Genomic DNA, 27,192 nt, shown 5'->3' with positions numbered 1-27,192 from the left:
TAGAAGCCAAAATACAAGAAAGCCGAATTAAAGAAAATGCTGTTCAATTCTCCACACACACTACATCCGTGACTAGCGCCACTAGGACCATTGTGCTTCAGAGCACAGCCAGGATCAGCAGACAAATCAGTCCCAGGTGAGAGCTAAGGAACCCTTTTAGGGATTCAGCCAAAAAGGCAAAACAGAAAATATCACACAGATCAAGAAGATTTTGTTTTAAAACACTTTTAACATTTGTCGGAGTTTTGTACAAATCGAAGCATCCCTTTAAAATCTCCATTATTACAAACATACAAAGAAACAACGTTATTACTACAACCGTCAGCTACTCAGTTGCATGATCAATGTGTCACAATTAAAAAAACCCAACAACATTGTATATACAAGGCCCTTCTCCCTCTATTATTATTTCTGTGTCCAGAGGGAAGCCAAGAAGCAAAGCCCCCATTTTTAAAAAAAATCCTATTGATACATTTCAGACTTTTTCTAAAAATATGTGAAGTATAAAATTAGGTGGGGTTGTTGTTTTTTTTCCAGCTGTCACACTCTGGCAGAGTGCAATGATTTCTTAGCATCCTAAAGTCTTTTTAAAAACAACAAAAACCACATGACAATATCTGATGCTTCAGTGTGCTCTTCCACGCTCAAAGCTAACAACATCTGAAAAGTGCCATTGAATAAATTCATCTTAAAAAAAATTGCAACTCTCTACTTAAAAGATTAATAAAAACCCACCTAGAGCAGCTAGCCCTGTCTCAAAGGGTCAGTGTCTCATCTCTTTCCATTTGGTGCCTGTCTACATTAAGGTTGTTTCCTTCCCCTACTCCCCCTGAGGTAGGGTCTCTAACCCCTGAGCTCTCTCTTCACATTGTGTGAATAGGGCTGGCCAGTGGGATTCGATGGAGTAACCTGGCCTGGATCTTGCTGACTTGAGAGCCCAGCTGCACATTTCCCCCCTAATGGCAGAGTGCTTTTTATCCCCCTCTAAGAGATGCCCTGAGGGCAGGGCTCAGACAGCTGCAGAGCTCAGCTCTCCTCTAATGAGGGTGGGTTGGGAGTACACATTCCAGCTGACCTTACTGGAGCTGTTTATGGCCTCTTTGCCTCTGAAGTCAGACTGTTTCAGAAAAGCAGAGAACCTTTTCAGCTCTTTATCCTGCTGGCTTTTGTTGGGAATGGAGGTTGGGGGCTTCTCTGCCCAGCACCCAAGAAGCACTTCCTACTTTGTGTCACTATTGACCTGACTGAACTCACTTCTCGTAACATCTGACGTTAGTGAAGTGGGATGGAGAGGAGAAGATATAAAAGGATCAACTTGATCCGGGACTTGGGAGGGGAGAGCACGTCTAATACAGCCTCAAGCTCTCCTTCTGCCTTTATTGCAGAAAGCCATGCCAGAGAAGTTAGATTAGCACAAGCCACTAACCAGAGTCCCACAGGGCCACCATATGGTTATTCTGTAAGACTCTCAAACCAAAATTATCAAAACAGGCAGTTAGGTTTGCCAAGCCAATATTTTAAAAACCCAAGAGAATCTATAGCCTGGATTTTGGAACAGTTTTTGAAAGGTAGTGTAACTGCTCCAGGCCGATCAGTGTGCTGCCTCCTGCTCCCTTTGGGGAAGGCGATTTAAGAGCTTCCCTTGAAAGGAGGAACAAAACACTTGAAAATAAAGCTCTCACCGTGCCCCCAAAGCTCTTGGTAAGCCTGAAAACCAGCCAACAATGGACTGTGCCTCAGCCCAGCAGATTTTAAACTGCAGAGATGGGTCTCCAGTATCACAGGATCCCTGGTTTTCTAATGTAGGAAGTGGCAGTGGTAATACCTGTTTTCCAAACAGGGTTTCTTCTGGAGACTATTCGTTCAGGGCATGGGGGACAGCAAGATGTGTGGGGGCACCGCTCCCTGTGGATCACTATACTATATAACAGTATTCAACAGATATTGAAACCAGACACACTCAACCATGCTGTCGAAAGGCAACACACACCAGGCGTTCCATCGAGTCCATAGCGATAGGATAGTAACAAGACTGAGGTTGGATTCCAGCCGAACAGACAGGCCTCCTGGGTTAATGCTGGGGAAGGTCCCAGTTTGTTTTTGTTTTAAGGGGAGGTTATTGCTCCTGACTTCTCAGGCTTTTTGCCCTTGGATAGGGCAGCTGCTTGCTTCAGGAGTTCTCTGTTCTTGGCCTGGAAACACAGTGAAAATGGGTATTTTAATAGCATGGATCATTGTTACTCAAGAACTACCTGGACAGGCACAGCTGGCTTTCTGCATGCAGACCAAAGGGATGTAGAAATTGCTGTACTGGATCACATCAGCAAGGCCAGTATTCCATTTCCACCAGCTGGCAACACCTGATGCTGCAGAGACAGGCAAATGCCAATGTACCTGACCAACCTAAATGGGAGGAGAGGGGAATTCCTTCCCAGGTGCTGCAGGCAATCAGCTTCCATCATGAAGCACAACAGATTAAGTGATTTTTCATTAGACAAGATAGGGAGGGCCCTTTCAGTTCCACTGGGAGTTGCCTGAGAAACTTCCCGTTCCTTCTCCCATCCCCTTTCATTTTTTTATTTGTGAGAAATGCTGAATTAAGGGCTCTGGAGACCAAAGTCCACAGAACAAGGTGCAGGATGGGTAGTGGCAGTGCAAGCTCCCCCCCCCGCCCCAAACTGAACCCCCAAATTCTCTTCACTCTGACCAACTCTAGGGGTGAGTGGCTCTATCAGTGTTCCTGGCCTGTTTCACTCTCAGCCTCTTTACTAAGGCTGCCAATGTCACCAGGAAGCATTACTGCACTGGTGATTTCTGTGACATGAATCCAGGTCTCAGTGAACAAGAGATGAGACACATGATTTCTCATCAATCATCAAACAGCCAGGGGTACAACTTTCAGTCACTACTAACTTAGACTGGCTTCAAACCAGGCAACTAGAAGCGAAAGGCTTCATTGTATTACTACGAAGCCTCTGAATCACCTCTCTCCAAACTCTCTGGCCTTCTGCTTATCTTGTTGGTGCAGCACAAGCTAATGATAGTGGTGTGCATGCAAAGCCAGACATGGCTGTTCTGGTTCAGTTTGCAAACTGCATTGAGTGGGCATGCAGGGTGCTAGAATGACCCTGGCATACAGCTGAGAACTTGTGTGAGCCAAGTCTCCAGCTGCCCTGGGCAGATGGATCACAAACAAGAGAATGGATGCTACACGTATGCAGCGCTAGAGCAGAAAGGAATTTCTCTGCCTCCTTCAAGCTTTTAAGAACAGAGGCAACCACACAAACCTGAGCTCCCCCAGAAAAAAGAGGACATTTAAGATTTTTTTTTAAGTGAATCTTATGAACACTTCCAGATACCTGCTATACATTGCTACCATCTGAACTTTTTTTCTCCAATGATTCCAAAGTAAGAGTTTCCAAAACCTCTGCCAATGTTAGCTGAAGTTTTACACTCAGACACTGGAACGACCAAGCTCTGGGCTGTCTCATTTAGAGCTAAGTATAAACATACACACCTCTCCACCCTGGAATGGCAGGTATGCGAGGGCCAGCCAGCTCAGTTATTTGATTCTTTTTTTATTTTAAAATGGAGCAAGTTTGGTGCTATTGAAAGGTGTTGGACTGACAACTTTGGAGACTGAAGTCCTCTCTTCAGCCACAGAAGAGGTACAGTACAAGCTGGGGCACTGCCAGTTTCCCCACATTGTGCCGGACAGATGTGCTTCTGCCCTGATCTGGAGGGACTGTCTCAAGAGATAAAAGGAAGCTCAGTCCCCCTTGGCTTCTCTGCTGAAACTGCCAACAAAGGCAACCAGTTTGTGGCAACATGTAACATGAACATTTGTCTACTAGGAACTGGAATGAGAATGTCAACTCATTCTACACAAGCCACCTAACAGCCTGCAAAGGGGAACAATTTTGGGTCACTTGGGAAGATTCAAGCAGACAACATAAGAGATTATGGGCTCTGATTTCCATTACCAGCCCCACAAGCCATCCAGTCTCCTAATTTTTCAGTTCTAAAAGAAGGTGTCTCAACCCCATCCATAACATGACTGCTCAAAGCCTGGGATAGTCTTAGACAACTTAAGAAATTGCATAGGGACAGGAACTCACAAGCACTGATAGATTTCTGACAGCAACTGTAATCTACAAAAACCTGTCCTACCCTAATAATTAACTTGGGCATGTGGTGATGGGGAAAGAACATATTCTGCTGTATCTTATCTGCACCTTTGTTTTTTGTTTTTTTTTCCCCTCATAGCTAGAGCTTTAGCCGATTGTAAATGCCAGACAGAGTAATTAAGGAGATGAACTTTTGCACCCATATATGATTTCTTTCTTTTAACCAATTCCCCTTTGACATACTGCAGACCAGAATTTACCTCTGCCTATATACAGTTTTCATGGCCTGACCAAAAAAAAAAAAGGATATTTCCTACAAGCTCACAGACTTCTTTACAATTATATCTATTTAGTCTAACAAAAGCACTAACCTTTGTTGTTAGGCTTTGTTCTCCTTGGCTACTGAGCTAATAAATCAAATCAGGAGCTCGGTGGTGCAATGGGTGGTTAAATAGGCCTTACAGTCTTGACACCTGGGTTCAAGCTTGACTTTGGTAATAAGTAAAATGTGTTTCATGATTCCCATCCAGTTTGCAGAGGATACAATAAAACTGAGCCCAGAAAGAGAATAGCAAGGGGGGGTGCTAGAAGGATTCAGGTGCACTGGCAGAGCACTGTGGGGGCTGAGTCCTATTCGAACAGGCAGAACTTCAGGTCAGGATTGAAAGGCATTAGCAGAGCTGTGTGGGTGGAAGCCTGAGAAGTGTTCTGATCTAGGCAGTGATCTCAGTCACTCCTGCGAAGATCGCAACCCCAGCACATTAGAATAGAAATGCCATCACCTGTAACTGCTCCATGACTTCCTTGTGTGTCTTCTCCATTTGGTTCATTTTTGCCCTCATCTGGGATTCCTGGTACTGCAGGTCGGCCTTTAGCTCTGTGATCTAAGGAGAAACAAGCAAGCAGCTTTTGGATGAGTGAGGAGAAAAGGGATGTGTCCAGATTCCTTCACTCCGAACAGCTGTCCTGCCCTGGAAAATGTCTCTGTAGAAGCCACCTTGGAGAAAGGAACACATTCAGAGAGGCACCATGTGGGTTAACACTGCGATCTTGTAGGCCAAGGAGGGTTCGGAACATTTACTACCCAACTGCAGGCCAGAGGACATGCACCAAGAGCTGAGGCTAATACCTAAGGTGGGACCCAGGCAGGGCCCAGCATAGGTGCATCTTTAGTAACCCCAGTGCATTCTGTGACTCTGGGCAATTAATCTGCAGCCTGATTTTCAGAGGGGCTGAGCTCTGATAGCTCTTATTCATTTCTGCCCTGCTGAGCACCAACAGGCCACTAACCATTCCGTGCCTCAGTTTCTCTCTCTGTCAAATGGAGATAATGATACTTACTTACCCACCTAATAATGGAGTTTGTGGACGTGGATTAATTAACATTTGTAGCGTGCTAAGTAAGGTGTGACTATTATTAGGAATACTTTGAGTAAGAAAGATGATTCTCACACCATGCTGTGAAAGCAGCCAGAGCTGAGGTGTGTCAGCAGAGCTGCCTGGGAATCAGGAGTGCCAAAGCAGGGGGTGCCACAGGTTGGGACTGAGGCTTGTCTGAGCGTTGCCTGATCTACCTATGCACACAGAGCAGCTATGGGCTTTCTTGGACTCAACCCCACATGCACCTACCTGCCTACTGCCAATTCTTGGACTCCAGCAGTCGTCAAGAACTGGCAGCACATACGGCTGGGCATACTGGGAGTACAAGGCAAAGGAAAAAAGGGGTAATCTTCATTGTGTGGCAGTGGATGGTCAGAATTTGATCCTCTCTGCAATCCTGGCCCACCCACCTCCAAACAGCCAGAAAGCCACCTTCCTTCCTGCCACAGTGCCTGGCTCTTTAACCCTGGAAATTAACCAGCTTGCAGACAACACCCACCTGAGAGGTAGCTGGTTTCCACAAGGCTAACAGACAGACACTGTACAACGTGCAAGGTAAAGACCTTTAAGTAAGTTGTTCATAATTCACTCTGCAGTTTTTGTGTGGAAGCGGTCCAGGGCTGTACCTTCTTCTCTTTCTCCAAGATCATCTGATCCTTCTGGTGCAGCATCTTTTTCAGAGTGGCCACTTCTTCCTTCAGCTGGGCGATAATAACGAAATGGTCTGTGCCAGGGGAGTCCAGGGCAAGGTCTGGAGAAAAGCTGCAAGAGAGAGAAGAGAAAGAATCTCATCAAACACCCTTCTACTCACCAGTACATGGAAGCCCTTTCACAGATGACATCGCAGATAGAGACATCTGAATAACTTCATCCATTCAAAGGCTACATAAGTTACCTACAACCTTGTAACCAGACACTATGGGAATTCAGAGATAGTCACATGGCAGGATGGCTGATGTCCTGATATGCAATATAATTTGTATCTTGACAAGTTTAATATTAAGCGTTCAGTAAGAAAGGATGGGGGACTGTTAGGCATGTTTTCAACCATTAGTGTCTGAGACTACCTTTACTTGCATGGAAACAATCCATTTTCAAACCAAGAGGTATGGAAAAGCACTCAATGAGTTAATGAAACTTTCATTATTCAAATGCAATCACCTAGGAACCTCTATAGGTCACAGGGAGTCCATGGCGGGGGGGGGGGGGGGGGGGGGGGGGGGGGGAGGGCCGGGGCGGCAGGAGAACCTTTTCACTAAATGCAAATCAGGGCCCTGATAAACAACTGGAACAGGGAAAAAGTAACAAATGAACCCCCTAACTTAACAAACAATAGAAAGAGCACACGGAGGTTACAGCCAAAGTTATCTCAGGGGAAAACAGGAAGAGATGCATTAGGCTTTTGTATTTTGATTCCAGCCATGGCACAATGATTTGGAGAAAAGCTTCATTACCACATCAAAGACTATTCAGGAAGAGGAAAAGAGTGAAGGGAAGATATACACTTCTGGGATACCACTCACACACCCTCAGACATTATGAATCTAGCTGGCTGGCTGGCTGACAGCTTGTTTGGGCAAGACGCACACAGTCCCCATCTCTGGTAAACCATATGTGTGCATTGCAAGAATACCCAGGATCCCCCAGTCATGGACCAGACACCCCCGTTGTGCTAAGCACTGTACAAACACAGAACAAAGCGAGATTCAGAGTAGCAGCCGTGTAGTCTGTATTCGCAAAAAGAAAAGGAGTACTTGTGGCACCTTTAGAGACTAACAAATGTATTTGAGCATAAGCTTTCGTGAGCTACAGCTCACTTCACCGATGAAGTGAGCTGTAGCTCACGAAAGCTTATGCTCAATACATTTGTTAGTCTCTAAGGTGCCACAAGTACTCCTTTTCTTCTTAGAACAAAGATGATCCCCTGCCACAAGTATCTACCTAGCCACCACCTTCTGTACTGTTTAGTCTGTCTTTATAATATGTCTAACAATTACCCCTTGGTGCTAAGGAATAGAGTTTCCCAATATACATGCTATTGCTGCTGTATAAATTATTTGAAAATTTATAATAAATAATGCAAGTATCTCATCTGGACCATATATCTGGACTGTGCATTCGGCCCTAGTATTGGTAGAGTCTAAGGCAAATGCAGTGTGGCCTTGTGCACTGACAGCCAACGATCACCAGATTATTAATGTAACTGTTACTGATTCAGTCTGTGGCCTGAGACAATTTACATCACCCGTGCCTCAGTTTATCCATCTGTAAAATGGAAATAAGAGTATCTGATGCCTACCTCCCAAGGGAGTTTCTTCAGTACTTTGAAAAGACAGAATCTAATTGGACATAGTTTGGAATAATGGGACAGGGTCTCTGGGATGTGCTGGAGAAAGGCTTTTCCTCTCTTACGTGGTGTGTGTGGTGTAGAAGCATCCTATTGAGAATCCAAGGGGAGAAATTCAATGAATTGAGTTGTGCAGGCCATAAAGTAACAGGACAGCCTTGCTGGGATGGGAAAGAAGTCCTGGCCAGGGAGGAAAGGGAAGCTTAATACTGCAGATCTGTGGGGGTTTATCTGAATTAGAGAGTCGTATTGTCACAGAACACGTTAACTAACTGATGTTGAATGCTTGGTATAGACAAGAAGATGTATTTAACTGCATGTCAGCTGGCTGGGGATAACACCCATATGTTCTACATGGCCAGTCTTTGTCTATACTGAGCATTTAACGAGAGCCTGCATCCCAGAACGTTGTAATGTGCTACTTCTCTGCAATACGACACACAGATACCAGATTCGAGTGACAGGTTTCAGAGTAGCAGCTGTGTTAGTCTGTATTCGCAAAAAGAAAAGGAGTACTTGTGGCACCTTAGAGACTAACAAATTTATTAGAGCATAAGCTTTCGTGAGCTACAGCTCACTTCATCGGATGCATTTGGTGGAAAAAAAAAAACTTTTCCACCAAATGCATCCAATGAAGTGAGCTGTAGCTCACGAAAGCTTATGCTCTAATAAATTTGTTAGTTAGTCTCTAAGGTGCCACAAGTACTCCTTTTCAGATTCGAGTGAGGGAAGCAAAGCAGCCTCCAGCACCTTTATACATGTGCACAATGCAGTAATGTCACTCTTAGCATCTCCACTCTCTGAACAAGAGCTTCAGGCTTCCCACACACCACACAGACATGCTGAGGGAGAGAGGAGAGCAAAAACTAAGATACTCTCTCTGGGGGGAAAGCCAAGTTTCTTCACTGAATTGCCTGTTTACAAGTAAGCCCTTCCCTATCCTACTCCATTCCTTGGCCACGAGGGGCACACAGAATCATAGAAAAGCAGGGTGGAAGGAACCTTGAGAGGTCATCAAGGGCAGCCCTCTGTTCTGAGGCAGGACCAAGGAAACATGAACCATCCCTGAAAGGTCCAGCCTGGTCTTTAAAACTTCCAACGACAGAGATTCCACAACCTCCTTTAGAAGCCTATTCCAGTGCTCAACTATCCTATAATTACAAAGTTTTCCCCAATATCTCACCTAAATCTCTGTTCCTTGCTGTGGATTAAGCCCATTACTTCTTGTCCTGCCTTCAGTGGACCTGGAGAACTATTGTTAAAACAGCCCTTAACATACTTGGAGACTTTTCTGGTCCCTCTCAGTCTGCTTTTCTCAAGACTAAACATGCCATTTTTTTTTAACCTTTCCTCACAGGTCAGGTTTTCTAATCCTCTTATTATTTTAGTTGCTCTCCTCTGGACTCTCTCCAGTTTGTCCACATCTTTCCTAAACTGTGGGACCTAGAAATGGACACAGTCCCCCAGGTGAGGTCTCACCAGTGCTGAGTAGAGTGGGACAACTACCTCCCATGTCTTACATACAACACTCCTATTATATACCCCAGAATGATATTAGCATTTTTCACAGCCACATCACACTATTGACTCGTATTTATTCACACTATAATTGCCGAATCCTTTTCAGCAGTACTACCACTGAGCCAGTCATTCCTCATTTTGTAATTGAGAAAAAAAAAGATTAAATGCACAAAGTAGTACTTTATACTTGTCTTTATGGAATTTCATCTTGTTGATTTCAGACCAATTCTCCAACTTGTCAAAGTCATTTTGAATTCTAATCCTGTCCTCCAAATCGCTTACAACCTCTCCCAGCTTGGTGTCATCTGCAAATTTTATAAGTATAATATCCACTCCATTATCCAAGTCATTAATGAAAATATTAACTAGTACCAGACCCTTGCAGGATCCCACTAAATACATCCTCCCAGTCCGATAGCGATAACTACTGATAACTACTCTTGAGTACAGCCTTTTAAGCAACTGTGTAACCACCTTACAGTAACTACATCTAGACCACATTTCCCTAGTTTGTGTGTGATCATGTCATGTGGGACCGTCGAAAGCCTCACTAAAATCAAGATATATCACATCTACTGCTTCCCTCCATCCACTAGGCCAGTAACTCTGTCGAAGAAGGAAATGTGGTTGATATGCCATGATTTGTTCTTGACAAATCCACGCTGGCTGCTCTTTATCGATCTGTTATCCTCTAGGTGCTTGCAAATTGATTGTTTAATAATTTGTTGCAGTATCTTTTCAGATATTGAAGTTAGGCTGACCAGTCTATAATTCCCTGGTCTTTGTTCCCCTTTTTAAAGATAGGTTCTATGTTTGCCCTTCTCCAGTCCTCTGGGACCTCACCTGTCCTTCAACAGTTCTTGAAGATAATCACTATGGTTCCAAGTTTGCTTCATGAATCCTCCTGTTGTATCCCAAGGTAATAAACATTGCCAGGAGATTCAGACTTCCCATGGCCACCCACTCATGAAATTCTGCACTCCCTGGTTTGCTCCTGGCCAAGAGAACTTATTAAGGCAGAAGAGGAGACGGGAAGAAAGACCCATCTGCTCCACTCAGCAGAGAACTAAAGGGAGAGATTTTGAGACAGTTTTAAAGAGAGGTTCTCATCCTATTGCATCACTAACAAATATTGGCAAGTCACAAGTAAAGACAGAGGCCCCAAACTGAAAAAGAGCCTCAACTCACCCTTGAGTTTGGTGTCTAGAAACAGACAGTGGGGGGTAATTATGCAGGTGCAAACTGTGTGTATTTCAGAGTGGCCAGACATCTGCCTATCTCATCTGTGTGCACAATCAGGTATTCAGAGATCTAATTGCTGTAACATGCCTCTGCAATTACTTCAAGGTGGAAAAAAAAAATCAGAGGTACTTTTTTTAAAGTCATGTCAATAGGAGAAGGGTTTCCTTTCCCTGTCTTGAGTGAATCTCAAACCCTAACTTCAAGTTAGGAATGGAAGCTACAAAGTTAGCTACAAAATTAGAAATAAAACTGAAAAACAAACAAACAATAAAACACTTTTTTTTTTTTTTGGGTAAAAAGAGTCTCTTAAGAAGTCCAACCAAAATATACCCCTGACATATACAAACCGTGGTACAATGATCCCTGCACACTTTAGGAGGGCCCAATTCAGGGGGTGACACTCCTTTCCTACATCCAATGCCTTTCTCAGGGATGATGTTTCAGTTGTTTGGAGACATTGCTACTAAAGTCAGGCTGGTTTAAAGGGATGTTGTCAAGGTCAACATTCAAATTACACTAAAATAACTTAGAAATTTCCTCCCAACTATGAAAAATCTGCCTAAACAATATTTTATAAACAGAAGTAGTAGCTTGGCCTAAGGTTGATTTAACTACATCAAAGCAGAAGCAGTTCACCCCAAACCACCCTCTCCATGTCTGCAAACTGAGTACTTTAAATATAAGCACAGAAATTTTGTGCATGTGGGAATATTTTTATTTAATAGCATTTACTGCTCAGTATTCCCTCATGACAATATGGGTGAACAAATTTGTGTCTTAGGGCCCACCTACAAGGATCAAATAAAGGTTTTTATGATCTTTCTGTGCTTAAGAGATGGCCCAGGGGTATAGTGAGTCAGCATGCCAGCTTTTCATGTCTTGGAACTGGACTCCTTCAGTGGTCACAAGTGAAAGAAGTGCGGGTGTTTTAATCTAATCCACTGTGAACATTTGCCTATATCGTAAGACCACATTGAGACAAATACGGCAATTTCATGCAATATCCTTGAAAAACCTTATTTAATTAAGTTTAAGTAACTGGGATCCATTGTATTAAATGCAAAGATTATGTATTGTCATGGGCTGGGACTGCATGTAACCTCTCTTGGGGAAAGAGATTATGTGAACCCTGGGAATGTTATGCACTTCAAAGGACTGTACTGAACAATGGACTTGACAAGAATTTTTGGGACAAAGTGGTTTGCCAGAGGAATCTCTAGTGGGAGATGAATGCAAATTCCCTACCACCACAATGCAAAACCCCAGCCTTTTAAAGCTATGCCCCAGGAGAGGACTCTGTCTGCTGATCACCTTTTCCCAGAATCTCAAGATCAAAGGCCCAAGGAAAGGATAGACGAAACTATTCATGAGTGTTCTAGTTCTGAGCTAAGGCTGTTATCAACTTGTAACCATGGGGAAAACTCCTACCAGAGACTCTGCTGGAATTGGGGAGTGATCTATGGTAAGCTTATTAGCATGCATGTAGGTTCTTTTATTGTTCTTAGTGTGTTTTCTCTGTAATGTTTTCACCTTCGAGCAAAATGCAGATGCTGACCTGGTTAGACAGTCTGGCTTGCTGGGGATATCACAGTGAAGGCAGGGAACTGTGAAGCCTGGCAAAACCCAGTCAGGAGGAGAAAGACGGGTCTCTGCCCAAGAGAGGCGACAGCTGTGGAGTTGGGAGCCTAGAGTCGGTGCTCTTAAGGAATCATGAAGGGGGAATACAGGTGCAATTGACCTGAACCGTGGACACACATTAGGTAGCCTCTATTCAGGAAGAAGCTATGGGGGTGTGCAGTGGGCCAGGATTGAGGTGCTCTGGCACACCTGTTTGAGGTGGCTCAGGATTGGACTAACAACAGGTGCTCAAGTCAAGGTGGGAAACACACCATTAGAGCTGTTTGGGACCCACGAGTGGAAGAGCAGTGAACTGAGTGAGGTCCAACTTCAGAGTTGTAGGACTCGTTAAGGTAGAATTTGTTGCAGGACAGTATTGAGTTGCCCTGACAGAGCTGGGTGGTGATGATACCTAACTTCAGCCTATGCTATGCCCAGCTCTTGCCAGCACAGTCAGCCTCTCCGCTCCCTGCACAGTAGAATTCACCCTCCAAATTAACTATAAAAACTCCAGAATGAGACTTTTTAAAATAAATAACTCAATTGTCACTCAACAATCCCCAATACACGTGTGACAGAACATGATAATCATCAACTCAGAGATACTAAACACGAATCTATGAAGCCCAGAGGAGTACCCATCTGCATCTACCAGGATGGAAAGCCAACAAAGGTGAAGAGTAGAGATAAGCTGGACCACGAAGGGATTGCTACCAATTCACTGAGCCCAAGAACACACAAATTTTGCCTAGGCTGCATTGGCAATTTGCCTAGAGCCCAAGGCCAGCCTACTCTGCATAAAGACACAGTTGCCCTCAGCTGTAAAACAGAGGGGTCGCCCATGTAGAAGCAGTCTTTGTGGGCCACACCTCTAAGTTAAAGAAGGGGCAGCTGCATCATAGAATTAAACTATTGTTTTGAAAAAACAAGGAAATACAGTCCCAGGATTAAACTTCACTAGCCACTAAGTGTGACTGTTGCCCCACAGCAACAGAGTCACATATATTTAAAATGGCTGCAACTTAAGTCTTGGACAACACAGAGCCCACCGTTGGAACTTAGGAGCAGTAGCTAATTATATATACTTATTAATTGAATTTCTCTAAAACTAGAGTAAGTTTGTGGTGAGGATCACAGCCTACCAGGGCTTTCAAGTGAGAACAAGATATGGTACAAGAGTAAACTGAAATGAAGTAATTTGATTTATTTATCATCAGTTTTTTTTTGAATGGATGACTGGAATTCGTATTAGGACATGGAGCCTTTTTGCTTCCAGATAACGTGTAATCAAGCTTTGTTACCAGATAATGGCTGCTCAGTAGTTTATGTGAAATGAATTAAAGGAGCTCACTCCAGTTCCTAGCGAGCAGATATTTAAAAAGTTCTACCATCACAAGTGGCACTGTCCTACAACACGGTTGGCAGCCTCAGCAGAGGTGCCAAAGATTGAATAGAGCACCCTAGAGGTTAAGGTTGAGGTGCACTGGTAGAGGGCAGCTTGCAGCACTACTGTTTGTGCTGTACCTGTTCTGGCCAGGGGGAGGAGGCATTCAATCTCCTGTCAATCAGCATTAAATTCAGTTTAAAGAATTGTGCAACCGCTACACCCTAAAGAATTCTTTAAACTCAGTTTCACGCTTTGGCTAATGATGTAAGAAATGCCAAAGACAATGGGCTAACAGGTGTCCTTAGGACAGAGGTGATTTGGAATTAAATGATGAACAACTGATATGGACGGTGAGCACTTTACCAGTGACTTCAACAGACTTAATAAGACTCTCTGGCACTAATGAGCCTACATTGTGCTCTATATTCCCAATTCAATGCAGTTTGGAAGCAGAGCCATCGATGGGGACAGTTTCCATATGTGAGACAATTCCCAGGGCAGGAGGGCAACCGGGGGTGGGAGAAAACAATAGGTGATCTCACTTCAGGACGTCAGTGCCTTGAGAAACAGGATAATGATGGGCACCGGGACTCTGTTGGGAAGCAGCCCACTGCACCAACACGGACGGGGCACTCTGGGTAGGGGGGCAAAGCATCTCGGGAGAGGAAGGAACGCTGAGAATCAGAGAGGAAAGGGAGGAATGAAAATATGCATGTACAAGAGTGTAAAAAAAAAATATCCATCTCACTCTCTCCTTATATAGCTAGTGAGGTCCGTTCTGCTGCATGCAAGCTCTGATGTCAATGGGAACTGCATGCATATAGCAGTGGCAGAATCGGGTCCACTGCGTTCAGAGGAAGCTGTTTATCACTTTCCCTCTCCCAGGATAGGGGGGAAGATAAGATTTCTCTCTATATTCTCTCATCTAATGATTGTCTCCCTGCATTCTATTCTTTATTCTGACTGCAGTCTAGCTTTTATTCTAACAGATAACGTTCTAGCCCAAACTGCAGACCAGAGCCCATCACGCAGCCTGTGGCCACCCTTCCCCTGTCATTGCAGGGTAAGGATAAAGCTGATCCAGGCTGCAGGTTGTAACTGCTGGTGAACTCAACCAACAAGCAGTTTCTAGTAGGTACAAACATTGGGCATCTTTTGATTTTCAAATGTACATTTAGGTGCTAGGTAGGCTTGGTCTGTGGGGTCCCGGAAAGCTGCTAATGCAGCCCTTGCAGTACCAGTGTTTGAGAGCCCCATTCTGTCAGATAAGTATCCTGCTAGTTGCACTGAATTCTCTCTTACACAAACTTAAATGAGACCACCCACTGGCATCTTTCCCAACAAACTGGCTCACCTGTCACCATTGGCCGATATGGCCTCAAACTTGGGTTTCTTCTTTGGAATTTCGTTCTGAATAGAGGAGGTGGATAAGGTTTTCTGGCTATGAAGGAAAAACAATGAAGATACATGTCAGAACCTAAAAGGCCTGTGAATCAGAGACTGTCTGGAAACAAGAAAGAGGCACAGATAAATACCATCTCCCACTAAAGCACACTCACAACAAGCTTAGAGAGAACAGAGCTCCAAGCATAGTGATGGCCAAATAAAAGATAATTCCTTAAAGAGAAACTAGAGTTATTTTATACTATGTGCCAATCAAACTTCTGGGCACATGAACATTCTTTGTCCAAAACCATATATTTTAAAATAAATCTAAGTTGACCCAATGTCAACGAGAACTGTAATATACTCCACAATGCAAAAGGATCAGCTCATCCTAAGTCCCCACTGAGAATACCTGAGCAGCAGCCCCCAGATGTTCAAACTAGGGATCATCACCAAGAGTCTCCTAGGTGATCTCAGCTGCAGTGTTTGATCTGAGTCAGTCAATTTTGAATGCTGGGAAACATGTCTAGTGGTCGAGTCAGGAGTCCTAGCTCTGCCAACTGACTTGCTGTGTCATCGGGACAAGTCATTTCACTTTTTTATATCCCAGTTTCAGCCACCTGGAAGAGCAAGGCTACTGAATGAATTAATGCATTTCTGTCATTAATTTGACAAATGCAGCTTTAATTATTTGAGAAAACAGCATGTCAGTAAACGTTCTGTAAAACAGATCTCACTGAGTAGTGTTGTGACACTATTAGCAGTTTAGGTCAGAAATACTGGGTTTGCATATTCATTAAGTCAGAATTATCCAAGCTTTACGCAAACAGATGCATAACGATGTTAAAAGTCACCCCAGTTACGCAGTAGTGAGGTCCAAGACACTTCTCCCACTTTTGTTGGAAGTGGGTCTGATGAGTTTCAAGTCAGCCCTCAGTCAGCCCTCCTGCGGGAGTAAAGTGCTAGAACGGAGCATATTTGCAGTATTTACATGCAAGTTACCTGTTGTAGTGGCTGCCACTGCTGAGGCCTGCTGAACTGCTCCTTCTCTTGCAGGCTTGTCCGTGAAGAGCTGCTTAGATGTTTGCGTTGTTCTTTGGTCTTCTGTAGGACCCGTTTGTAGGACAACGTACACAGCCAGCACAGCAGCTTCCCATCCACCTGAAAGGGAGGGAAGTCAGAGGATTTTCTTCTCGCTTCCCCCCCACATCCCAAGACAGAGTAGACAAGTAGCTGATGGCAACTTCAGATCAACCACACTCAGGATTTACAGACCCAAGGTATGCAGTCACAAACAACACACACGCAGTGACTCGAGGGGTCCCTGATGTGGTAGAAAAGGGTTGACTGATTCAACACTGCCGTACAATGCAGCCAGCAAGTCACAGTGATAAAAACTTGGCACAGCTACCATCTGTTCTGAGCTGACACTTCTGGCTTGTTTATATCACATGTTCCCCAGGACATTTTAGAGCAAGAAATCACATCCTGTGCAATTCGGATTTTTATAAACACAAAGGTCAACACCTAGACTCCAAGGCACATGCTTTGGGAACCCGAAGACTAATACTCTGTTTCAGTGGTTTCAACCTTTTTTCATTTGTGGACCCCTAAACATTTTTGAATGAAGGTGCGGATCCCTTTGGAACCCTTAGACATAGTCTGCGGATCCTGACAGGTTAAGAACCACTGTCCTATGGTAACAACAACTTCAACTTTAAGGATTAGACATAGCCTGCCGACATCAACAGGTCCATGGACCACAGGTGGAAACCTACTGCTCTAATGGGGCTCTGTCCAGATGGTGGGAACTATTTATACACCATCCAAAACTATAGGCCTGGGGCCCATTTTGACTACCACCCATTTTGGAGTGGGGTCCCTTCTCACTTGTGTGTGCACCTACACTCAGTTCCAGTTCAGAATAAGACCTGATCAAGGAACTACGGTGTTGAAAATATAAAGTAATCCAATGAACTAGTGTTTTAACATCTCTCATTGCAAATGTAAATTCTGAAGCTGGCCAGAAATACTTTATAGTTGACACGTTACTGTTGCTGTGACTCTGTGCAGAAGATGAATAAGCTGTTACTGTGGTTAGTTCTTTCACCTTTCCAGCCCCATTTTACGTAGAAACTACATTCTTTCTATCATCCTTCCTGTCGAATGCACACTGTTGCTTGCACTGTTCACAGGAGAGAGGGTGGCCCATACTTCTTCTCCGAGTTTGTACAGCGCTGGGCACTTGTTGCCAATAAATGCTGCTATTATGTTGCAGTACTGGCATGGTTTTGGCTTTAAAAGGGACAGATACTGTACAGGTAGCAATGCTTTTAAATATATGGCACGTGCATTTTTCTATCACTCAAACAGTCCATCTCATAGTGACTCAAGATTATCGTGTATCTACGATGAGTGGTCTCCAAAGCGGGGGGTGTGCAAGCCATCCCTGGGGGTGCACGGCAGGAGGAGCGCTCCTGGACCTTTGATTCTTTGCGGCACACCGGCAGCAGCCGGCTCTCCCTGCTCCGTCTTCGGCAGCACGCCGGAGGCAGCTCTTTTTTTTTCCTTTTTTTGAATCCCTAGAGCTGGCCCTGGGGGTGTGCAATCCAAAAGTTGGAGGCCACGGATCTAGATACAACCAAGGGATCAGGCATCTAAACTACTAATTGCAGTATATGTGATTGGCCAGGATACCTGAATTATGCTGACTTCTGCATAAGGTGCCAGGGATCTTTAAGACAGGTGGTCAGGACCCTAAGCTTCAAATTCATCCCCAAAGGGAAGAAAGTTTATTCCAGTTCCTGGACAAATTTCAATTTAGGTTATCACATTCCGATTTCCCTAAATCCCCCATTTAGTTTCAAATGGATATGGAATAGATCACTTGCTGTCCTAAACTCATGTGAAGTATTTGCCATCACCATAAAAAAGTATCTTATGTTTCACCCAAAAAGGGCACTGCATTCAGTAGTGTGTGAGGTAACCCTACATAGACAGGCTGTAACACATTTTCGGATAGAAAGACAATGGCAATAGCATTATAATTCTGAGGGTGGATGGGAGAGTCCCCGGCACTTACCGTTCCCTAGAGTTTCACGTTCTGAGCACATTTCTTGCATATTGTGTTGGTTTGCTATTAAAACAAAAGATTAAGGAAAAGCAAGAATGAAGTATAACTGTGTCAGCAATATCTGGGTACAGATTTAAGCCCTCTGTGCTTGAGAGCTAAATTCTCCCCTAACTATACAACTCTCCTGGCAGGATTTTTGTATTCATGTTCACTAGTGGCTTTTATATAAAATGTCAGGTTTCAGAGTAGCAGCCGTGTTAGTCTGTATTCGCAAAAAGAAAAGGAGTACTTGTGGCACCTAGAGACTAACAATTTATTAGAGCATAAGCTTTCATGAGCTACATCGGAATGCATCCGATGAAGTGAGCTGTAGCTCACGAAAGCTTATGCTCTAATAATTTGTTAGTCTCTAAGGTTCAACAAGTACTCCTTTTCTTTATATAAAATGTATTTGCTATCCTGCCTGGTGATGATAATCTACTACAGTGAGGTATATTGAAAGAGGCATTTTCATAAGGCAGCCCCTTTATTTAATAAGAACCTCAGCCTTTAATTTATGCACGTATTTGCTCAGTTGGGATTATGGTCACCAACAAAATGAGTTAGTTGGTCACCAGCTAAGCTGAAGCGGACATTTAACCAGCATCAAACTACATGACTCGGCACAAGTGATAATCTCAGTACCGGAGAGAGAAGCACTAGAATAGCAGGGTTGATGCAGATCAGGACTGAGGTTCATTGACTCAATCCGCAGGATGGAAAAACAGGGAACCACCTTGCACACTGCCTGCATGAAATATGCTCAGTGGCTCCTGGGATCATTGGTCCCTCTTTTTCATATATTCACAAAAATGAAATTAAAACCAAACAGAATACCATGTTTACTACTGCAAATGCAGAAGGACAAGACAGGTATTTACGCTACAGCATAGAGAAGAAGAATCATTTTTGCATGCCAAAACACAAAAAGGGGAACAGCTTCCAGGAGCACCCAGGCACTTCACTGAAAGATACAGCTGAGCACCGCCCAGGAAGAAATGCCACGCACCATGCTGCAAAATCAAGAACACAGAATGCATCTGCCTGACAGAGATTGGGGCTATGATTAGAGCATCATGAAGGGGCACAACACTGGCTCCCCTACAAGCACTCAGGCACGTATGACAGAGTGCTGGATGATTGAAGGCACAACACAAGGGGCATGATGAGGGTTTCAAGGAATGGGCTGCTGTAACCCAAATGGCATATGGGTTATGGACACAAAGAATCACCAGTGGAAGGAGAGGAGGACAGGAGTTTAGTGTCAGGAACATTTTGCTACAGAAAACAGGAGCAGAGAGAAAGGATGGCTCAGGGCTTTGGTAACAGGATATAAAGCCTTTCACCTTTAAGTTGCCAGTTCATAAACAGCATAGCCCACTAGTACCCAAAGCTATTACAACAGATGGTTGCTCATTGGCTTATGTGAAATTAGGTTGGTAGCTCTCAGTCTTGTTCCCACATTACAAACCCCTGCGCCAACTGGCACTAACATACCATGTTCACTTTCCTCAGCAGAACTCTCAAAGTCACCAAACTGTCTCCTTAGTCTTTACGGGGGATACCTAAAGATCAGGGTTAAGATACTTTAGTGGGCCAGTGTGTGTGAAGCTGTATTGGTACTGCTTCTGCTGTACATAGTCTATGGAAAATTTCAGTTTCCAGGGCTGTCAATAAATGCTACATTCACACACAGAAAAGGGACATGCTGAGAGAATCAAGATACTGAAGTGGGACTATTTGGGGATATGTATTAAAGAAGCAAGATGCCAACTACTTTTTATTGTCCAGTGTTTAAGTTAGCAAAATTACCTTTCCTGTTGGAACCTGTCCTACAGTATGTGCATTTAACAATGGGCTGAGCGATTCGACACTCCTGCGGCAAAAAAGAAGAGTTAGTGCTTCTACCACACACGTTCCCCAAAGATCAACAATCCTCCCCAAACACAACAACAGAACATCTGGACAAAGGCAGAAGTATTCTTCATGGCAATCACTCCTTCCAGAGCCCACACCTCTCCCCATCCTCCCAGGGGGCACCATCCCTTCCAGGGCCACGTCCCCATCCTTCACTCCTCCCATCCCTTCCAGGGCTCCCCCCAATCCCTCATCCCCTCCCTTCAGGGGCCCTCTATCTTTTCCCCCCACTCCTCAGGGCCTCATCCCCTCCTGTGACCCCATCCCCTCCCCATACTCCCATCCCTTCCCAGTGGATCCCCCTATCTCCATCCCCTCCCCCACTCCCCTCAGGGCCTCACCCCTTCCTGTGACCCCATCCCCTCCCCATACTCCCATCCCTTCCCAGGGCTCCCCCTATCTCCCATCCCCTCCCCCACTCCCCTCAGGGCCTCATCCCCTTCCTGTGACCCCATCCCCTCCCCCACTCCTCCCACTGCCCACATCCCTTCCAGGGCTCTCCCCCTGAGCCCACTATCCCCCATCCCCTCCCCCACTCCTCCCAGGGCCCCCCACCCCTTCCCAGGGCTCCCCCACTCCTCCCCCTGCCCCCATCTTCTCCTCATGGCCACCACCCCTTCCCAGGGCTCCCCCAATCCCCTCCCATGGACCCCCAAGTCCCCCATCCCCCCGGACCTTGCACAGCTGCTGCCCCTGGCTCAGCGCCTCGAAGGAGAAGCGCTGGTGGCACTTGGTACAAGCGTTAAAGCGCCGCCATCCCGCCGCCCCCACTGACAGGCGCAGCCTAACCCGGGACGGGCGGACGGGTAGCAATGAGGCGGGGCTGCCACACGCGTCACCGCCATTGGCTGTCGCTAACGTCGTCCTCGGGCAACGGCGCGCAGGCCGAAGCCGTCTCACGGCGCCCATTGGTTTTCCGGAGTGCCACTCCTGTGTGAGAGGGCGGGGCACGTCGCAGGGTCCTTCGGGTTGGGTAGAGCGGGAGTGTTTACGTCAACCGGGGAGTCTCCCTTCCGGGGTGGGGACGGCGCGGTGACGTCACCCTGGCCGCGTCCAGGGGGCTCCCTCCAGCATCCGGCGCCTCACGCGAGGGGAGGAGGCCTCGCAGAGGCCGGAAGGTCCCAGAAGCCCCCGCGCGCGCCATAAACGACCCGGAACGGAAGTGGTGGAGATCCGTTGAATCAATGAAGGCTGCCTGGCTGGGCCTGCAGGCTTCGGAGGGGAGGGGCCAGATGTGGGGAGAGGGTAGATGTGGGGAAGGAGGGGGCAGATGTGGGGGGGGAAGGAGAGCAGGAGGGGGGTAGATGTGGGGGGAGGCGGAGAGGGGGAGGGCAGATGTGGGGGGGAGGAGGGCAGGAGGGGGCAGATGGGGGCAGATGTGGGGCAGATGGAGAGGGCAGGAGGGGGCAGGTGGGGGGGAGAAGGAGAGGGGGAGGGCAGATGTGGGGGGGGGGAGGGGGGGGGGGCAGATGTGGGGGGAGGAGGAGAGGGGGAGGGCAGATGGGGGGAAAATGCGAGGGAGGAGACACACAAGGTGGGGTTTGAAGTGCTACCATAATGCAGGCAGTACCACTGGGGGGGGGAGCAGACGTAATGGGGAGAGCTGTGTGAATGGAGACCTGGGGGCAAAAGAAAGGAAGTTGATGGGTGTAGATACATCAAAAGCAGAAGGAAAGTGGGTCTGAGAAAAAGAGAAGGGAGAAAGGGAGGCAGTATTCTGCATGTGAAAACCCCTAAGACTTTTTTCAGAGTAGCAGCCATGTTACTCTGTATTCGCAAAAGAAAAGGAGGACTTGTGGCACCTTAGAGACTAACAAATTTATTAGAGCATAAGCTTTCGTGAGCTACAGCTCACTTCATCGGATGCATTTGGTGGAAAAAACAGAGGGGAGATTGATATACACACACAGAGAACATGAAACATGGCTTTATCATACACACTGTAAGGAGAGTGATCACTTAAGATAAGCCATCACCAGCAGCGGGGGGGGGGGGGGGGGGAAGAGGAAAACCTTTCATGGTGACAAGCAAGGTAGGCTAGTTTCCAGCAGTTAACAAATATCTGAGGAACAGTGGGGGGAGGGGTGGGGTGGGGGGGAGAAATAACATGGGGAAGAGTTTTACTTTGTGTAATTGACTCATCCATTCCCAGTCTCTATTCAGCCTAAGTTAATTGTATCCAGTTTGCAAATTAATTCCAATTCAGCAGTCTCTCGTTGGGAGTCTGTTTTTGAAGCTTTTTGTTGAAGTATAGTCACTCTTAGGTCTGTAATCGAGTGACCAGAGAGATTGAAGTGTTCTCCAACTGGTTTTTGAATGTTATAATTCTTGACGTCTGATTTGTGTCCATTCATTCTTTTACATAGAGATTGTCCAGGTTTGACCAATGTACATGGCAGAGGGCATTGCTGGCACATGATGGCATATATCATATTGGTAGATGTGCAGGTGACGAGGCTCTGATAGTGTGGCTGATGTGATTAGGCCCTATGATGGTGTCCCTGAATAGATATGTGGACAGAGTTGGCAACGGGCTTTGTTGCAAGGATAGGTTCCTGGGTTGGTGGTTCTGTTGTGTGGTGTGTGGTTGCTTGTGAATATTTGCTTCAGATTGGGGGTTGTCTGTAAGCAAGGATGGCCTGTCTCCCAAGATCTGTGAGAGTGATGGGTCGTCCTTCAGGATAGGTTGTAGATCCTTGATGCTGCGTTGGAGAGGTTTTAGTTGGGGGCTGAAGGTGATGGCTAGTGGCGTTCTGTTCTTTTCTTTGTTGGGCCTGTCCTGTAGTCGGTGACTTCTGGGTACTCTTCTGGCCCTGTCAATCTGTTTCTTCACTTCAGCAGGGGGGTATTGTAGTTGTAGGAATGCATGATAGAGATCTTGTAGGTGTTGTCTCTGTCTGAGGGGTTGGAGACAAATGCGGTATATCGTAGAGCTTGGCTGTAGACAATGGATCGTGTGGTATGATCTGGATGAAAGCTAGAGGCACTGTAGGTAGGAATAGCGGTCAGTAGGTTTCCGATATAGGGTGGTGTTTATGTGACCATCGCTTATTAGCACTGTAGTGTCCAGGAAGTGGATCTCTTGTGTGGACTGGTCAAGGCTGAGGTTGATTGGTGGGATGGAAATTGTTGAAATCATGTTGGAATTCCATCAAGGGCTTCTTTTCATTGGTCCAGATGATGAAGATATCATCAATGTAGCGCAAGTAGAGTAGGGGCATTAGGAGACGAGAGCTGAGGAAGCGTTGTTCTAAGTCAGCCATAACAATGTTGGCATGCTGTGGGGCCATGCGGGTACCATCACCAGTGCCGCTGACTTGAAGGTATACATTGTCCCCAAATGTGAAATAGTTATGGGTGAGGACAAAGTTCAGCCACCAGTTAGCTGTGACATTATTGGGGATACTGTTCCTGACGGCTTGTAGCCCATCTTGTGTGGAACATTGGTGTAGAGGCTTCTACATCCATAGTGGCTAGGATGGTGTTTTCAGGGAAGATCACCGATGGATTGTAATTTCCTCAGGAAGTCAGTGGTGTCTCGAAGATAGCTGGGAGTGCTGCTAACATAGGGCCTGAGGAGGGAGTCTACATACCCAGATAACCCTGCTGTCAGGGTGCCAATGCCTGAGATGATGGGGCGTCCAGGATTTCCAGGTTTATGGATCTTGGGTAGCAGATAGAATACCCCAGGTCGGGATTCCAGGGGTGTCTGTGCGGATTTGTTCTTGTGCTTTTTCAGGGAGTTTCTTGAGCAAATGCTGTGGTTTCTTTTGGTACCCTCTGATCCCACTGAGAGTTAATGGCTTGTAGAAAGTGGTGTTGGAGAGCTGCCTATTAGCCTCTTGTTCATTCTTCGAGCTATTCATGACGACGACATGGTCACTCGATTACAAACCTAAGAGTGGCTATCCTTCAACAAAAAGCTTCAAAAACAGACTCAACGAGAGACTGCTGAATTGGAATAATTTGCAAACTGGATACAATTAACTTAGGCTTGAATAGAGACTGGGAATGGATGAGTCATTACACAAAGTAAAACTCTTTCCCCCTGTTGTTTCTCCCCCCCACCCCCTCCCCCACTGTTCCTCAGATATTCTTGTTAACTGCTGGAAATAGCCTACCTTGCTTGTCACCATGAAAGGTTTTCCTCCTTTCCCCCCCCTGCTGCTGGTGATGGCTTATATTAAGTGATCACTCTCCTTACAGTGTGTATGATAAACCCATTGTTTCATGTTCTCTGTGTGTGTGTATATAAATCTCTCCTCTGTTTTTTCCACCAAATGCATCCGATGAAGTGAGCTGTAGCTCACGAAAGCTTATGCTCTAATAAATTTGTTAGTCTCTAAGGTGCCACAAGTCCTCCTTTTCTTTTTCCCTGAGACTTTGGCTTTCCTTGCGATGGGAATTCCAGCAATTGATGGCTAGCTGCCAAAGTAGCTGCATACCTGCAGTCTGAAACAAAGCAAACCGCAGTTTGCCACCGGTGTGAAGTCTGGGTAAGAAGGCCCAGGCGTTGCAAATTGGAGCTTTCTTTGTCCTGCACTAAAAGTTTGCAAAGGGTGTAGCTTCATCAATTGCTGGGGAATCAGGACATATTGGACCATATGAAGTGGAACCATTAAACTCACAGAACATTACATCTCACCAAATGAGGGTAAATCCATCCTAATCGTTATATCCACTCATTATACTCCACACCTGAATATAGCCATTATATGAAACAACATACCCTCATATCTCAATATCTGTACTTTGACCCTGTTAACCTTTTACCCCCAATCAGGGATATTGCAGATTATGTATTCCTTACGATCCTAAACCAAACTTCGCACCCCTTGATAATCTGTATGTTATTCCTTGATAACCAGAAACTTCTACGCTTAAACTCTGTACCATTTTTTTATTTTAACATCTTAATAAAATTATTAAATCTGACATTAGAATTCTAATTACTAGAGCAGTACAAGGACAAATCATTACAATGTGTAAATGCTTTTAATTTAATAATAAAAATTAACCAGCAAAAAGCTGCCACTCTTGATGGATTGCAGATCAAGTGTCGTGAATTTAAATTTGGCCCAAAATATATTTTTTTCCAAAGAAAGCTTTTATAAAACTGAAAGACCCAGTAGAAATTTTTCTATTTTAAGACTTCAGAGAAGCAGTTTTTAAACTAATAAACATTCCCGTGTAGTGTTTTGAAACCTAAAATTTTGCACCACTTAATAATCTGAAAGTGAAATTATTTATTTGAGTATCATTGCCCTCCCTGACAGAAATGTAAAACCCAAAGTGCCATGTAGGTTGGATTTTAAAAATTCTTTCTGAGGATCTAAAGTATTATGAGTAACAGCTGTAAAGAAAAAGAAAGAAAAGGAGTACTTGTGCACCTTAAGACTAACAAATTTATTAGAGCATAAGCTTTCGTGAGCTACAGCTCACTTCATCGGATGCATTCCGATGAAGTGAGCTGTAGCTTATGAAAGCTTATGCTCTAAGAAATTTGTTAGTCTCTAAGGTGCCACAAGTACTCCTTTCTTTTGCGAATACAGACTAACACAGCTGCTACTCTGAAAGCTGTAAAGAAAATGACTTATGATCATCTTGACAAAGAATGCACAATACTTTTGTCTGATTCTTGGGTCCATATTTCAAGTTTGCACATAGTTGCATAATTTCCTACTGCTCTCCACTCCAGTGAGGGATACCTGAAACTTTTGGAGAATTGAGGTTTCACTACACTTTATAAATACTAGTAAATGTTCTTTAGCATTTTATGGACGTACTGAAAATGAAATTTGAGGGCCTCACTGCAATGCTCTGGTCTTTTATCTTTCCTATGAAGGGGTGGGGAGAAACTGTTGCGATTTAGGCTGTGTCTGCACTGCCACTTTCAGTGCTAAAACTTTGTCGTTCAGGTAAAGCTACCACCGCTTGTTCGGGCTGGGTTTTTTTAATCGCTGGGAGAGCTCTAAGGTAAATAGTGTAGACATACCCTCTGGGAAATAGGTGTGCAGATTAGGGAGGTCCTGCTGTATTTAGCTATCTCAATGACTAGTTTAACCACCAGATAATTACGCAGTGTGGAGAAGCAATAATGAAACTTGTCGCTTTACAGGGAATGATAGAGCTTGACTGGAGATTCTTGACTGGGAAAAGTTATTATCATGGCTAAAACAAAGGGCAGAGCAGAGATCTCTTAAAAGACTGGCAGAGGAAGCCGGAGACAATGATATTTTTCCAACTCCTCACTGATAAACACAGTGACTCCCCATAGGGAGCAGGGGCTCATGTAGATGTAGGGGAACATGACTGTCCAGTTTGCTGGAACATGACACGATCTGCAAAAATGTAAAGACTAAAACTGGCTTGATGCAAGGAATAAAGGACTTGATTAGAAAAGCTGCATGGCAGTACAGAATGAAGTCTGCCAAACCTCATGACCTAGCTGAGGAAAGGGGTGTCCTATCCTTGTCATGCTCTTTGAGCATCAGCCTGTGTCGCAGTTGCTATAATCACTACAGAAAAATGTTTGATCAGCTGAATGGCAGTGTTCACAAAGATGCCATGCTGCTTCTGCTGCAGGAAATTCATAAGAAGCATTCAAAAGTACCTGTTCGTTACGGGTCTCCCAGTACAAGTCCACAAGTAGAATATTCAGGCTTGTTTATTATCTTGCAAAACCTGGTAGGCTTGTTTCAGATCTCCCCAGGGGGGCCAGCTTGCCGCCGTGGATGGCTTGGATGTTGGATGAAAGAACTGTTTGGTCCTTATCGGAACCGAAATTGCTGAGTGGATGGCTCATATGATGTATGTAAAATGTTGTTACGGTGGAGATCCCCCCAGCTCACCTGAAACTGGATTGGAACCAATATCAACCTAAAAGTGAAAGGCTCTGTAATTCATTTCCCTCAACCGCTCACAAGCCAGCCAGCCTTCCTAAACTGGGGCCAGATTGGAACTGGTGCTGTAATAACCCTCTGTCCCATTCCATAGAGTCTGTTTTTGGAAGTTTATGACCAACAGCTTGAAGAATAAATTGTTTGGAGGTTTGGGGAGTACAAGAAGCTGCCAAAGAAAACTGAGTCAGCTTCTGTTCCCTTTCACATTGTAGGGTTTTTCGATAGCCCGTCAGTTGCTTCTGTAAGTTTTATGA

General features: G+C 45.1%; 1 protein-coding gene across 1 annotated transcript; it reads right to left on the bottom strand.

Annotated features, from left to right (window-relative positions):
* Positions 1 to 209: 209 nt before the first annotated feature.
* Positions 210 to 20,960, bottom strand: FAM76A (family with sequence similarity 76 member A). The gene is given in 13 exon segments (XM_038377252.2): positions 210 to 2,192; positions 4,910 to 5,011; positions 6,134 to 6,269; positions 14,976 to 15,062; positions 16,010 to 16,035; positions 16,037 to 16,168; positions 17,148 to 17,210; positions 17,212 to 17,247; positions 17,249 to 17,302; positions 18,090 to 18,143; positions 18,957 to 18,967; positions 19,932 to 19,995; positions 20,712 to 20,960. Coding segments are annotated over 13 exon segments (1,086 nt in total). The 5' UTR covers positions 20,946 to 20,960; the 3' UTR covers positions 210 to 2,105.
* Between the last annotated feature and the right edge of the window lie 6,232 nt (positions 20,961 to 27,192).

Source organism: Dermochelys coriacea, chromosome 19 (genome assembly GCF_009764565.3).
Source record: "Dermochelys coriacea isolate rDerCor1 chromosome 19, rDerCor1.pri.v4, whole genome shotgun sequence".
Taxonomy (NCBI): Eukaryota; Metazoa; Chordata; order Testudines; family Dermochelyidae; genus Dermochelys; species Dermochelys coriacea.
The sequence above is the reverse complement of the archived record's forward strand: the minus strand, read 5'-3'. Positions and strand labels throughout refer to the sequence as shown.